Source organism: Fusarium vanettenii (genome assembly GCF_000151355.1).
Source record: "Fusarium vanettenii 77-13-4 chromosome 3 genomic scaffold NECHAsca_44_chr3_2_0, whole genome shotgun sequence".
In the NCBI taxonomy this organism is placed as follows: Eukaryota; Fungi; Ascomycota; class Sordariomycetes; order Hypocreales; family Nectriaceae; genus Fusarium; species Fusarium vanettenii.
In genome coordinates this window covers 184,011-196,605 of record NW_003315844.1, presented here as the reverse complement: position 1 = coordinate 196,605, position 12,595 = coordinate 184,011, and the positions used below count along the sequence as shown (strand labels likewise).

The 12,595-nt window shown below is 51.0% G+C and overlaps 5 protein-coding genes across 5 annotated transcripts; 4 read left to right on the top strand and 1 right to left on the bottom strand.

The window, feature by feature from the left end:
* Positions 1 to 183: 183 nt before the first annotated feature.
* NECHADRAFT_13764 (uncharacterized protein) lies at positions 184 to 1,784 on the bottom strand (the record flags this gene model as incomplete). Its single annotated transcript, XM_003041510.1, has 2 exons — positions 184 to 1,572; positions 1,653 to 1,784. Coding segments are annotated over 2 exons (1,521 nt in total), but the record flags the coding sequence as incomplete, so codon positions are not given.
* A 729-nt stretch (positions 1,785 to 2,513) lies between these two features.
* Positions 2,514 to 3,443, top strand: NECHADRAFT_34937 (uncharacterized protein; the record flags this gene model as incomplete). Its single annotated transcript, XM_003041565.1, has 1 exon — positions 2,514 to 3,443. One exon carries the CDS (start codon positions 2,514 to 2,516, stop codon positions 3,441 to 3,443), a length of 930 nt encoding a protein of 309 aa, XP_003041611.1.
* A 1,997-nt stretch (positions 3,444 to 5,440) lies between these two features.
* On the top strand, positions 5,441 to 6,320 carry NECHADRAFT_103636 (uncharacterized protein). Its single transcript, XM_003041564.1, has 2 exons — positions 5,441 to 5,845; positions 5,894 to 6,320. The coding sequence occupies exons 1-2, from the start codon at positions 5,539 to 5,541 to the stop codon at positions 6,151 to 6,153; spliced, it is 567 nt and encodes a 188-aa protein (XP_003041610.1). The 5' UTR covers positions 5,441 to 5,538; the 3' UTR covers positions 6,154 to 6,320.
* Positions 6,321 to 6,833: 513 nt separating this feature from the next.
* NECHADRAFT_34876 (uncharacterized protein) lies at positions 6,834 to 9,326 on the top strand (the record flags this gene model as incomplete). The annotated part of the gene is made up of 7 exons (XM_003041563.1): positions 6,834 to 7,283; positions 7,334 to 7,374; positions 7,422 to 7,727; positions 7,781 to 8,010; positions 8,063 to 8,124; positions 8,175 to 8,296; positions 8,345 to 9,326. The coding sequence occupies 7 exons, from the start codon at positions 6,834 to 6,836 to the stop codon at positions 9,324 to 9,326; spliced, it is 2,193 nt and encodes a 730-aa protein (XP_003041609.1).
* Positions 9,327 to 10,097: 771 nt separating this feature from the next.
* Positions 10,098 to 12,074, top strand: NECHADRAFT_77240 (uncharacterized protein; the record flags this gene model as incomplete). The annotated part of the gene is made up of 6 exons (XM_003041562.1): positions 10,098 to 10,283; positions 10,333 to 10,430; positions 10,478 to 10,739; positions 10,786 to 10,884; positions 10,944 to 11,271; positions 11,323 to 12,074. The coding sequence occupies 6 exons, from the start codon at positions 10,098 to 10,100 to the stop codon at positions 12,072 to 12,074; spliced, it is 1,725 nt and encodes a 574-aa protein (XP_003041608.1).
* Positions 12,075 to 12,595: the final 521 nt, after the last annotated feature.

Sequence of the window (12,595 nt, the reverse complement as noted above, 5' to 3'; positions counted from 1 at the left end):
GTATGAATCAATGAATCATTACGTGAGGGCTGTCAGTCATTCGGGTTCTGGGGGTGTCTACTTCGTCAGATGGGCTTTATCTATTAACTCTGTCCAATCTCAATAGCATACTACAAGATTGCCCGTTTTAGAGAACAAGCCGGCACTTTCTTCCTACATATGCATGCTAGGAGCGGTCGCCTCCCAAAAATCGCATCTAGCCTGCTCGTATGCTTCCACAGGCTCCATAGCAGTTGCGTTAGTCTGCAGCCTCAACCTACGACCCTTTCCATACTTCTTCCACTTTGGATGGCCATCGCCTCTGATCGAGTCAAGAGAACCCTTTGCCAGAGCGAAATCAGTCCAGTACTTCTGCACCTGGCCAACAATGCGTCTGTTGGCGCCACCTGCATTATAGCTGGTGGCGCCAGGGAGAGCGACGTATGACGTCGCGTACTCAGGTCCCCAGACTGCCTGGGTCTCCCACGTATGGGGCACGATGTAACCAGCAGCCAGCTCTGCGGCGTCGACGATGTTGTCACGAAACAGGAAGATGCCAACTCCTGCAGAGCTCAATTCTGAAGCGAAGTTGAGTGCAGGACAAGTATACCCCGCATCCCCGTACATCTGAGCAGCACGGTAGTGTAGTGGTGACACCGAAACGTTGACGCCAGGATAAGTCTCTGGGACGCACGAGTAGAGATCTTCCGCCTTATTCAATTGGGCATTGGTCAAGTCCGGGTACTGGGTTTTGAGAAAAGAAGAGATGTCTTTGGTCGTGTTCGCCTGTGGAGCAAAGAGTGTCCCCTCGCTATGGGATGATCCAACAATGAGGGGCCTATGCTTGGAGAAGTTGCCGGCTTTGAGCATCGCATATGGAGTGTCGGTAAACAGCTCCCCGTCAATGACCGGGCCGTACGGGAAAAGCGGAAGATCAGCCTGTCCGGGCGCAGCGCGTCCGAAGTTCGCAGCTTGCACGACGCTGGAGTTGAGGCTGCGTAGGCAGGCGAGGTTGTCGCAACCGGTGGCATTCAGCAGTTGATGATACTGAAACTCGACGTCTTGGACACGACGAAAGGGGGGCACATAAGTGGCTGCCGCAATACCTGCCCGCCAGTTGACGTCTTCTCCCTTAGGGGGGTTGCCGCCGTACGCCAAGGTCTGCAGCAGGACACCTCCACCACCGACAGAAGTTCCAAAGAGCGTGATTCTCTCAGGATCGCCGCCAAACTTGGAAATGTGCTTCTGGACCCAACCAATAGCTGCCCGCTGGTCTTGGAGTCCAATGTTCAGGTTGCCCTCTTCTTGGAGCTCCTTGCTGGCAAGGAAGCCAAAGGGACCAGTACGATAGTTGAACGTCGCGACGATTATGCGTCCGCCGCTGGCTTCAATCAGGCCGGTTCCGTTGTAGTTGGGGTTGAAAAGTTGCACGAATGCGCCGCCTTGCAGCCACAGCATTACCGGAAGTCGGCCAAGTTCGGAGTCGGTCGCATTAGAAGGGGCGTAGACATCGATAAACAGGCAATCCTCGGACAGAGGAACGGGGACAGAGCCGAATGCAAGTTCCTGGACGCCATAGCAAACGGGACCGTGCTGTGATGGGGATCGTCAGCATATTGGAACAAGTACAAGAAACCTTACGGACTGAAACGAGCCTCTTTTGCTTGCATTACATGCTTCTCTCGCATGGGGTCCTTTGCACACCTGAATCGATTGTCGCCGACAGGAGGTGCAGCGTAACGCATACCCAGATATTGGTCGACCCCATTGTCGAGTGACGTCCCTTCATAGGTAGCGTATCCAAGTTTGACTCTTGGATCAGCCCCAACCACTCTCAAAAACGACAGGGCTGTCGTCCATTGTAAAGCTAAAGATAGGGTTTTCATTGTAAATGCACCAGGAAGTGACTTATCGAAAAGAGCCAAAGAAGGAGATGTCAAGATAACCTCAGGGGATAAACAATGCTGAGACTGCCTTGGGAATTAAGCCATGCAGTTTTCTCTACGCCAAGTTTTATAGAAATCCCACTGATGGCTCATTAGTTTCTCTCATATGGATGGCTCAGTCATAACGAAGCTATCCCACAAGTTTTTTGGCCCATATCCCGCCATCCGCCCGAAACCTCCACGGCGTCCGAAATTTCCACGGCGCTCCACGGCGATCACTACACAGAATTCGAGTTTAATTTGTAGAACAGCAGGCTGATCTTTTGAGCAAGAGGGTCTAGTCTTGACTTTATTACAAACAAATTGCGATTGATTGCAAATGATGATCAAATGAGAAGTTGGTTTCTCTCGCATCTCCATGACAAATCCGCCATGCGTGATGTGCAGCCAACGTTAACAACAGTCTGCTTTCTTCATTTTGTTCCCAATAGCGTCGCCAAAAGATATCTTCAGACCACAGTCTACTTAATAGGCCGTTTCCGCTATCAAAACACATCAATCTGTTCATCCCCCACCCAGTTTCTCAACCGTGTGTCGCCCAGCAGACATCTAAGAATATCCTTTTCAGTGCCTCAACAAATATCCTCCATGTCATCTATCTTGGTCGTGGGAGCTGGTGAGCTCGGGAACTCTGTCCTTCGAGCACTAGCTCTCTCCCCCAAGCGCCCACAAACAACTCAGATCACAGTTCTGCTACGACCTGAGACCCTTAGCTCCCCGTCTCCAGCAAAGAAACAAAACATCGACGAAATCCAATCCCTCAGAGTCAGGATTCAGAGCGGCGACTTTATCGCAGCAAGCGTCTCTGAGCTCGCCACCATCTTCCAGCCCTATGGCATCGTCATCCAATGCGCTGGGTACGGCATGCCCAAAGGCACTCAGGTGAAAGTCATCCAGGCGGCGCTTCAGGCCAAGGTGCCTCGCTTCTTTCCGTGGCAATTTGGGCTTGACTTCGATCAGATTCCGGAGGCCAGTTACGGGGGGATGTTCGACGACAACAAGCTTGTTAGGAAGATGTTGCGTGAACAGCATGACATTGATTGGACCGTCATTTCAACCGGACTGTTCATGTCGTACTTGTTCCTCCCGTCGTTCGGCGTTGTCGATGCCAAGAAGAGAGTGGTAAGGGCTTTGGGAAGTTTGGAGAACAAAACCACCATCACTCTACCCGAGGATATCGGCAAGATGGTCGCTGAGGTGGTGTATGCCCCTTCGAAGGGAGATTCGGACCACATGGTATACTTGAGTGGAGACACCATCACATACAGCAGGCTTGCTGACCTGGTCGAAAAGCATTTCAACGCCAAATTCACGAGGGAGCTGTGGGCGATCCCAAAGCTGATAGATGATCTAGAAGAGGATCCTGGCAATCTCTGGAAAAAGTATCGGGTGTTTGCTACTGGGCATGGTGTCTTTTGGGGGAAAGAAGCAAGCTTCAACGTCAAGAGGAAAATTCCCCTGACCAGTGTCCCGGACAGCCTTGAGCGCAATGGAGAAATGATTGAGGATTTGGAGTAGATAGCTCATCTGTTAGTGAGTGGTCGCCAGAGTGTTGAGGTCAGAATGTTGAAGGGGGACTAGAAGGAAGTCAAGGTTCTACAGCACCAAGAGAGATGGCCAGAGGGTAGACTCTGGTCGAGTGCGGGTTCGGGGACTCTAGACACGTCACTGTTAGAGGAAGTCTACTTACATTGGTCAATGCCTTACCTAACCCTAACAACTGTTTAGACAAGACCGTGACAAGATAATATGTGTTTGAAGTGCTTTCACGACATGGAAAACTGTTAGGCCACACTTCTTATCCAGAGGTAACAAGAGCAGTACTAGATATGGCGAGGGGCCCGAATATATAAAGGGGCTGGAGGGTCGCAATGATAATCACGTTGCGTTCTGCCGCATCCACTTAATATTGAGCAAGGGGTGACAGCGGAGCAGAGTGTCCACCGTGAGTGCGAATACGTGAGGAAGAAGCCTACACCGCAACGAGATGATATACTAGCTTAGTTAAAAGTAGTTATTTTAAGTTCACCGAGTATACATGGGCCTCTAGTAAGTTATTCGGATTCTAGAATGATACCGGGTAGTTCCGTCTGCCTCAACTGCCGATAGGAAGAGCAGGGTTCAATACCAGGGCCCATGGCTTAGCACTGGACGGTATTATTCATTGGAATTAAGATGTCATTAGAATTGAGATGATTCTTTCACGAAAAGGAGGGAATTCGCATCCGACTTCATGCTCTTGTCAGTGATTCGGATGAGAAGTGCAACCTGAGCGAGCAGATGAGTCCAGAACGACAAAGGCTGAAAGTTACCGAATTGCTGAGGCTGGAGGACACCCACTGCTGCCAAGACGTATAGTATGGAGTAAAACTGGAGCGCTGCGGGAAGAGGCCCGTGGTTTGAGCCATATAATAGGTTTGATGGCACAAGACGATCCATAGCTCTAAGAGAATGCACCAGCTTTTATGACGTGGCAACGGATGAGAGGAATCTTTTAATAGAACAATAACAAAGAAGTAGAACTCTAAATAATTATGCCTAAATTACCCAAGGGAATGCTCACTACCTAGGTGGCAGCGTGACTAGACCATAGACTTGACTTAACCCCATTACCCTACATGGGATTCCGTAGACTGCATGAGAATTCGCTTGTACGCCCCAGCCAATTACATGCCACCCGCGTATACGCATTGACTTAATAACTGAGGCCTCCATATTGTTGAGGATGCTGTTAAGAGTGACATCAACTGGAGACAAACATCAGGTGTTTCCCCTCATGAAACAAGTTCCCTGCATTACTCGTAAGACAGACCGACAATCATCGATCCTGACACCCTCGAATGGCATCCCTCCATCGACCTCGTGTTTCCCATTCCCCAAGTCCAAAAGGTTCCCATCTTCCCCCAGGATGAGCCCAGCAATAAAAATGGCATACGTCAGCGTGCCCCCAGGTACTAAAAACAGCATAGCCCAGCTCCGGCAGCTGCGGAATGCAAGGGTGGCAATAATCTTCCGGAAGCCTCAAGGGTACGTTACAGCTGATCCTCGGTAAACGCACGAAACAGACGAGTCCCCAGTTGTGATGGCCTCTTGAAATGGGTCTCTTGGGCTCTTGGCTGTTGTGGAGACGTACATAGGGGCTGATAGAGGGCGGCATTCCAAGTTGCGGGTGGCCAATTGGTGGAGAGTCGGGATGAGCTGTGAATGCCGTCACCGGAGTAATAAACATCAGACCCCCAAGTATCGGCCGAGTCCCGCTCCAACCACTGAGAAGGGCCCTGAAAGTGCCTGAAAGTGCCGTCATTACAGGAGGCGTGGACAATGCGGGCCCCAGCCAAGCCCCGGAGCTGGGGTGCGTTTTTCTCGTATTCTTTAGAGGGGAATGATGTCAGAAGGGCCCGCTGTCTCCCTACGCATAGACTCGTTTACGAGAAGATCTTCATGAAGATCTTTGTGTCGCCTCGTTTTGTTTGCTATATAAAGGGCATTGTAAGAACCCAATCTGGTGGCTGTTTGTACAAGTCATCCTACAGCATCAACACCATAAAAGCATCACAATCCACAACAACACACACCAATACACTTCACCTTTTACCACTTTAAATCCTTCAATATGCAGTTCAAGACTCTTCTCGCTCTCCCCGTCCTCAGCGGCCTCGCTGCTGCCGCTCCCGCTGCCGACGCTGCCAAGACTCCCGGACCCTTCCAGATCCTGGCTCTCCGCTCCGCCAGCGACATCCACTTTGCGACCGTCAACGCCGCCAAGAGCAGCCTCTTCCTCCATCTCCCTCACTCCAACGCTACCTGCGACACCAAGTCTGATGGCGCTGCCACCTTCAGCTTGACCGAGGACGGGGAGCTGTACCTCTACTCTACCGACAACCCTCCCCAGAAGCTCTACGCCGACCGATCTGGCATGGGTAAGCATTGTTCCAGGAAATAAAGTAATGCCGCTAACATTAGCAAAGGCCAGGGTAAGCTCGGATACACCACTGGTGCTCAGCCTCCACCCAAGAACGGCGAGGTCAAGGGCTGGGTGATTGACAAGGACGGCAACCTGTCCCTCGACGGCGCGAGCCTCCTCGCCTGCCCCAACAGCATCGAGGGCGCCTGGAGCATCTGGGTCTCCGCCGGTGTCGCCAACCCTGCTGGCAACGAGGGCTGCCTGGGATTTTCTGCCCGCACCACTGAGGTTGAGAAGCCCAACAGCTGCACCTACACCTCGTAGATGCGATGATGAGCATGATTCTGTAAATTAGATACCACGGACAAACCGACCTTTGTACATTCTTACAACCTATTGATAACAGCCTCATCTTAGACTCTTTCTGAGGCTGCTTAGCTCAATCAGTAAATACAACTGAATGCATGCAACCATGGCACACTCACTGTGACACTTGAAGTTCAAACGATCACCAGACTGCATCAGCGTGACATCCGAACCGTACCCATCCAGTTTAGCTCATGTACCTGCAACCCGAACAAACCAACATCAGGGTCCTCAGGTGGCTTCCCCTACCCACTTAGTGAGCAATTAATGCTGGTCTTGTCTCCCCAACGCGCGAGATCTGGCAGAGTGAAAACCCCAGATGACACCTTGAATCGTTATCAATCTTGTCACAATCGATCAAGATGACCCCCAAACTCGTGGCGCGTGATTCTCCAACGAACGAGTGTCAGGAACAACGCGCCTGATGCCAAGTTGCCAACCAAGCCCAACTGTGGAGAAAGCCAGCGACATCGGGTCATTCGGCCTGAAGGATTCCGTAGGATCACTCACGTGACTTCGAGCCGATGTCGTGCCGCGTTTTATCAGATGATCAGATAAAAAACCTCGCACGAGCCTCCCCTTGTCACCCACCCGTCCGCCATCAAAACTGCCTCGACACATTTTGCGAGCTGCCGGCCATGAAGTTCGCAGCGTCTCTGGCTGTGCTAGCCTCGTACATCGCGATATGGAGCTCGCCAGTCCGTGCCGCTGCGATCAGGTCTCCCGATGAGGTTTGCTACGATTCCTGCCAGGCGTGTCTAAAGCCGGTGCATTTCGATGAGACACTTTGGAACCAGACGGGCCTGCTCAAGCCGTGCTACAGCCCGCGAGCCATAATCTCGCTGTACCTATGTCTCGATGTGCACTGCAAGCCTGGGGCTCGAACCGTCGGGCTGGGTCCCCTCAACGAAACATGCCAGGAGCGCGCGCATACGGTTCTCCCGCCATTCAGCTTGATTTCCAACTACAGTGCCGATGATATTGCCAAAGTTCGAAGGTTCGAGTTGAATGAGACTGGCCAGTCTCACACTTTTAGAGAGGTGGTGATTCCGTCGGAGCACTTCTTTCGCGTTTGGTGGGACACGCTGGTAGGCAGCCAAATCAGATCGGTAAACTGCGGATTTAACTGGGTTTCTAGGACGCTGTTGCCTATGTGTATTGGTACCACTTTATCTATGGGTAAGATACTCACTCTACCACTTAAGTAATGGGCTGACCGGCAACAGCGCTGCCATGGTCGTCTTCTGGGCCGTCGTTATCGCTATTGGAATCATGAACCATGTCGGACAACACATTGCCGCCTTGCGCATGGTTCGGAGCAAGCCATCAGGATCTGGATCAAAATTGGGCAATTTCTACACCCGGACTTTGAGTTCGATTACTACGCCAGCCACGTTTGGGGATCGATGTGCTCAGAAAATCGGTTGGGGAACTGTGCCGCCCAGGATACAGTCCCTGACTCTGGTTGCTTTCCTCTTGGTTAATATTGCGCTGAGCATTCACGGATACAGAATCACCCCCAAGAACTTCTAGTAGGTGCCAACCACAGCCGTATATGACGATAGAATCTCACCTCTACTTCTAGCTTCGAAACCAAAAAGCGACAAATCCTTCGCTACGCTTCCGACCGCACAGGCATCATCTCATTTGCCAACTTTCCGCTCATTTGGCTGTTTGGCATGAGGAACAACATTCTCATGTGGCTTACTGGATGGGACTTTGGAACTTACAACAACTTCCATCGCTGGGTTGCCCGCATTGCTACTGTCCAGGCCATCATCCACTCCATCGGTTACACACTCCTTGTTATTGATGGTATGCGATATGTACATCCCCGCTATGGGCCTCATGCTTATTTGGATATTAGAGGGTGGCTTCGAGGCTTTCGTCAACTGGTGGTTATATACATTCTGGTGGACTGGTGAAGTGGTATGTTTCTCAGCCCTGTTATCCACGCCCCTATTCACTAACATATGCAGGCTACCATCTTCATGTCTCTTCTCATCGGCGCATCATTCTACTGGATCCGACGTCAGCATTACGAATTGTTCCTGGTTGTTCACATCGTCATGTCCATCATCGTATTGATCACCATGCTTGGGTAAGAGAAGTTGTACCTTTCCCCTGAACTAATACTGATCAAGTCTAGTCATGTCTCCATCTTCGGTGGCCAATTTGATGGTCTGTTCTGGGTTCCCTGCTTCATTTGGGTTGGTGACCGCGTCCTCCGAGCTCTCCGAATCGCAGCCTTCAACCCCAAGTTCTGGGATACTCGAGCGACATCCATCTACAACCCTTCCTCCAACATTGTCCGACTGGTAATCCCTTGGTCTACAAGTCTCTACAAGCCAGCTCCAGGAACTTACTACTATATACACGTGCTAAATGGCTCTCGTTGTTGGGAGAGCCACCCTTTTACCGTCGCCACAGTATCAGATGAAGGGCAACCAGCGGCGAAGCTTATGGGCGAGCAGGTTCCTCTCCTCGAAGCAGACAACGCCGGCACAAGCTCAGACAACGCGGAGACCCAAAGTCTTTACCCTGACGCCTGTAATATGACCTTCCTCGTCCGACCATACGACGGCTTTACTTCAAGACTCCGAGACGCTGCCGAAGCGGCATGGCCCAGGAAAGTGCCCCAAACGGTACTCGTCGATGGTCCCTATGGACACACCCAGCCGTTCCATCTCTTCGACAACGTTGTTTTCGTTGTTGGCGGTAGTGGCATTGTCGTTCCACTATCCTACCTCCAAGCACTGACCGGCCCAATCGCCCCCAAATCCGTCAAGATCCACTGGGCAGTCAGAGAACCCGGTTTTGCGTTAGATGTCCTTCACAACGACATCGGCGAGCTTCTCGGAAGTTCAAATCTCAGCGTAGAGATCCATCTCACAACGCATACACCCCAAGACGAACTCAACGATTGGCCATCACAAGTAACACTCCACCACGGCCGCATAAATGCGCCATCAGTTGTGAGGAGCACAAGCGAGAAAGCAGGCAGCGAGAGCGTCGCAGTCGTTGCTTGTGGTCCTGCACAGATGGCAGATACAGCTAGAAAGACGGTTGTAGAGCTGCTGCACAATGGGGTCTCACGGATAGAGTACTTCGAAGAGAGCTTCCAGTGGTGAGACGGCATAGATTGATTTGAGCGCCTACATATAGATTTGCATCATTTGTTAGATATTTAGCGCATGGCATTAAACGCATGGATGGTTTCACAATCATTATAGTTGAACATTCCGCACTTCACCGTCCCTCTTCATCTTGATCGTAGTCTGCCTTGTGCTTAACTGACGGGCTTATAGCGGCGTCTGGGGCGTTTTCTCTCGCGTAATAGTTTGTTTTTAACCATATCTACAGAAGCTAGGAATGGTGGCACCAGTCTGCGCAATACAATGCCGGCATGATCAATCTCCTGCAAGGCACAACGCCATGCTTACAGCCCATGTCATGCTGGTTGACGCCTTCAGCCAAACGATGAAACCCGAGCCACTTATTGCTTTCGAACGCAGCCGGTGAACCTAGACCAAGGCCATTTCCGGTCTTTATGGCGTTTTGTCTCGGGGCTATGGAGAACTGTGGCTGACGACCCCCTTCAACAGCCGCGCCTGGACTGGATCTAGATTCCTTGGCGCTGCCATCACCAGGGACGCTATCGATTCTAGCACCATGCCATTCGTTTGAATTGTCTCTTTGCGGGATGATGTCTCTCGTAGGACTGCTTCTTGCTGTTAACCCTTCGGCTGGCGCGGTCCCGTTCTAAAAGCGCCATCTCAGCCCTAGGGATTCAGCTGAACTGGCCAACAGCCCCTTATTTCTGTCTAGTCTGGTGGACTTTTAAAGTGGTCGCTGACCTGTGTCTTGTCGATGCGTCAAAGCTCCTCAACTCATCTATCAAGATGCGGCTCTCACTACCATCTCTCTTGCCATTTATGCTGCTGGTGCAAGTGGTGATCGCCCAGAATGCTGCTCTCAATACCCTACCAGTCATCTGCGCTGGCGTCAAAGAAGTGTCAACATGCAAGATCAAAGTCATCGTGCCGAGTGGTGTCAAGGTCAACATGAAGACAATCAAGGTCCCCACGGTAGGCCAGGCTCAATAAGCACGCATAGACAGTCTCATGCTGATACTAGGTAGTGGAACAAATGCAAAAGCCGCCTATGGGCGGCATGGAATTGCCCGACCTTGAAGAAACCCCTCAGGATTTGTCGGGGATGGACTTGTATCCCCGGTAAGCCTTGCCCTTAAGATAACGAAGAAGAGGTTTACTGACACTAGCTTAGGATGGGAGAAGAAATCGGTACAAGTCCCTTCCAGTTTGACCATTCTCACCAAGGAGGTCGATCTCTGCGATGAGATCCGGAGGGCGCTCGGCAAGGGTCTGGGAGACAAGTTCATCAAGTCAGCCGAGGCCATCTGTGGCTGCTTCACCCGGCTGCAAAACTTCGCAACGACTGGTTCTTTCACTGCCATGTCAATTCGGGGCGAGATGACGACAGCTACTGCAAAGGTCGCGGACGACACTCTTAGTATTGAAAAGGTACCGTACCCATATGCCTCCCAAATTCTCATCTAATCTGTCCAAGTGCTTCGGGAAAGTCAGTCTACCAATCCTCAACAACAAGGTCGACATTGCGAGCGTGCTCAAATCCATCGCTCCGTGGGTTGTCGCCCAAGCCAAAGAGGTAAGTCTTGTTTGCGCTTACTAACTGCATTGATATTGATGCTCAACTTAAAATCTTAGATTGATCTTTCAGTCTTCCAATCTCTCGCTCGTGTAGTCGCCGCATGTCAAGCCGGCAACTGCAACGCCAATGCTATCAGCACAGCCGTCAACAATTATCTAACCCCTTCATTCCAACTGATGGAGCCCCCGATCAAGTCGGTACTTGTTCAATGGGATGGTGCCCTGACTCGCATCCAAGAAAGGGTCAACGATATTAACGAGGCTGCTAACTCTCTGGCATCGAATTACGACATTATGCGAGCCGAGTTCGATTCAAGTAAGCAAAAGATCTGCGAGGAACTTCAAAGGTGCGATGGGCAGGGTGTCCTAAAGTTCCTCGACAAAGGTACGTCTCCAAAACCTTCGTGATAATGCAAAACGTACTGACTGCCAGCAGTTGACGAAGTTATCGAAGCTGCCAACAGACTTTGGCCAGTCCGAGGTCCCCTTGACGTTCCCGCTAATCAGCTGGGAAAGAGACTGGATGACATGATTCAACTAAGAAAAGACATCAAAAAGTATCCGGACGCTGCCAGTCTGGTCTCCATGATCAAGCAGGGCAAGTTCAAAAAGATCAGCGACCTATTCCTGTTCATGCCCATCGTCCAGCGAGTCCCGGAACTAGCCAAGCAGATCAAAGCCGACCTTTCCCCACTCCAAGACATCATCAAACAATACAAGCAACCATCAAGCGATGCCCAGGAAAGCACATGGTCCCTCAGCTGGTCAAACATAATCTGGCCAGACACGGAACTCACATCCGACTCACCCGAAGCAGACGCCGCTCTGATCGCCGAGCTAAACGCAGCAGACGACCTAGTGAGGAAGTACCTATCCACCCATATTCTAGCGTATAGCAACGGCATGGCAATAATGGACGCCGAGCTTAGGGGCTTCTCGGTGGTCAACGGGTCGTTTGCCATGGAGACCAAGGTGGCGACGTATAACCGGTGGACAACGCTCTCTATGGACATGCCCTGCTCCAAGAAGGAGACCAAGACATACAAGAAGAGCGGGCTTCAAAAACCATTCTCGTGGAGGACGTACTTCAAGTGCAAAGTGGCTCCTGTGACGGCATATTTCCCAAAAGCTCATGTGCCTTACGTCAGGATCCGGGGTGGAGCGGGAATAGATCCCAACGATCAATAGTATCATGCCTTTCTCTTTTCTGCATGCTCTCTTTCCTTTTTATTGGGGTAAACATTCTTGCTTTGTAATTTCCTCCTATTCTTTCTCTCTTTGTTTATCGTTATGACAAGTATCCAAACCTGGCATCTGCTATAATAACAAAGCCAGTTGTTATGTATATGGGAAAGAAAGCCCTCTCTCAGTGCTATGCTCACGGTACAGGTTTAATGTGTTTGCCCGGCACCAGTTAAATTCACCTATGAACAAGTTGCAGCAACGTTTCCTTCGTCATGCCCCATTTCGCTTACCAATGGCTCATGCGTCATTAGTGCCGTTTTTATCGTGGAGAAAATACTCAAAGTCAAAGTCATGTAGTACGTTTGTGTCGCTAATTGGAGAGGGCAGCGGTTCCTCCAGCTCAAACTGCTCCTCTGATGGTTGAGCAACTTGGAGTTTTGGAAAGCCACCTCTCTTCGTGTAGGCACGGCAAGCAGCCTGCAGCACCAGGCTTTCTTGTCGCCAGTTTACACCCCGTCGGCTCT

Coding starts and splice junctions, on each gene's coding strand:
- NECHADRAFT_103636 (XM_003041564.1), top strand. CDS start 5,539: ATGCAGTTCAAGACTCTTCTCGCTCTCCCCGTCCTCAGCGGCCTCGCT. Junction 5,846..5,893: donor CGCCGACCGATCTGGCATGG/GTAAGCATTGTT, acceptor ACATTAGCAAAG/GCCAGGGTAAGCTCGGATAC.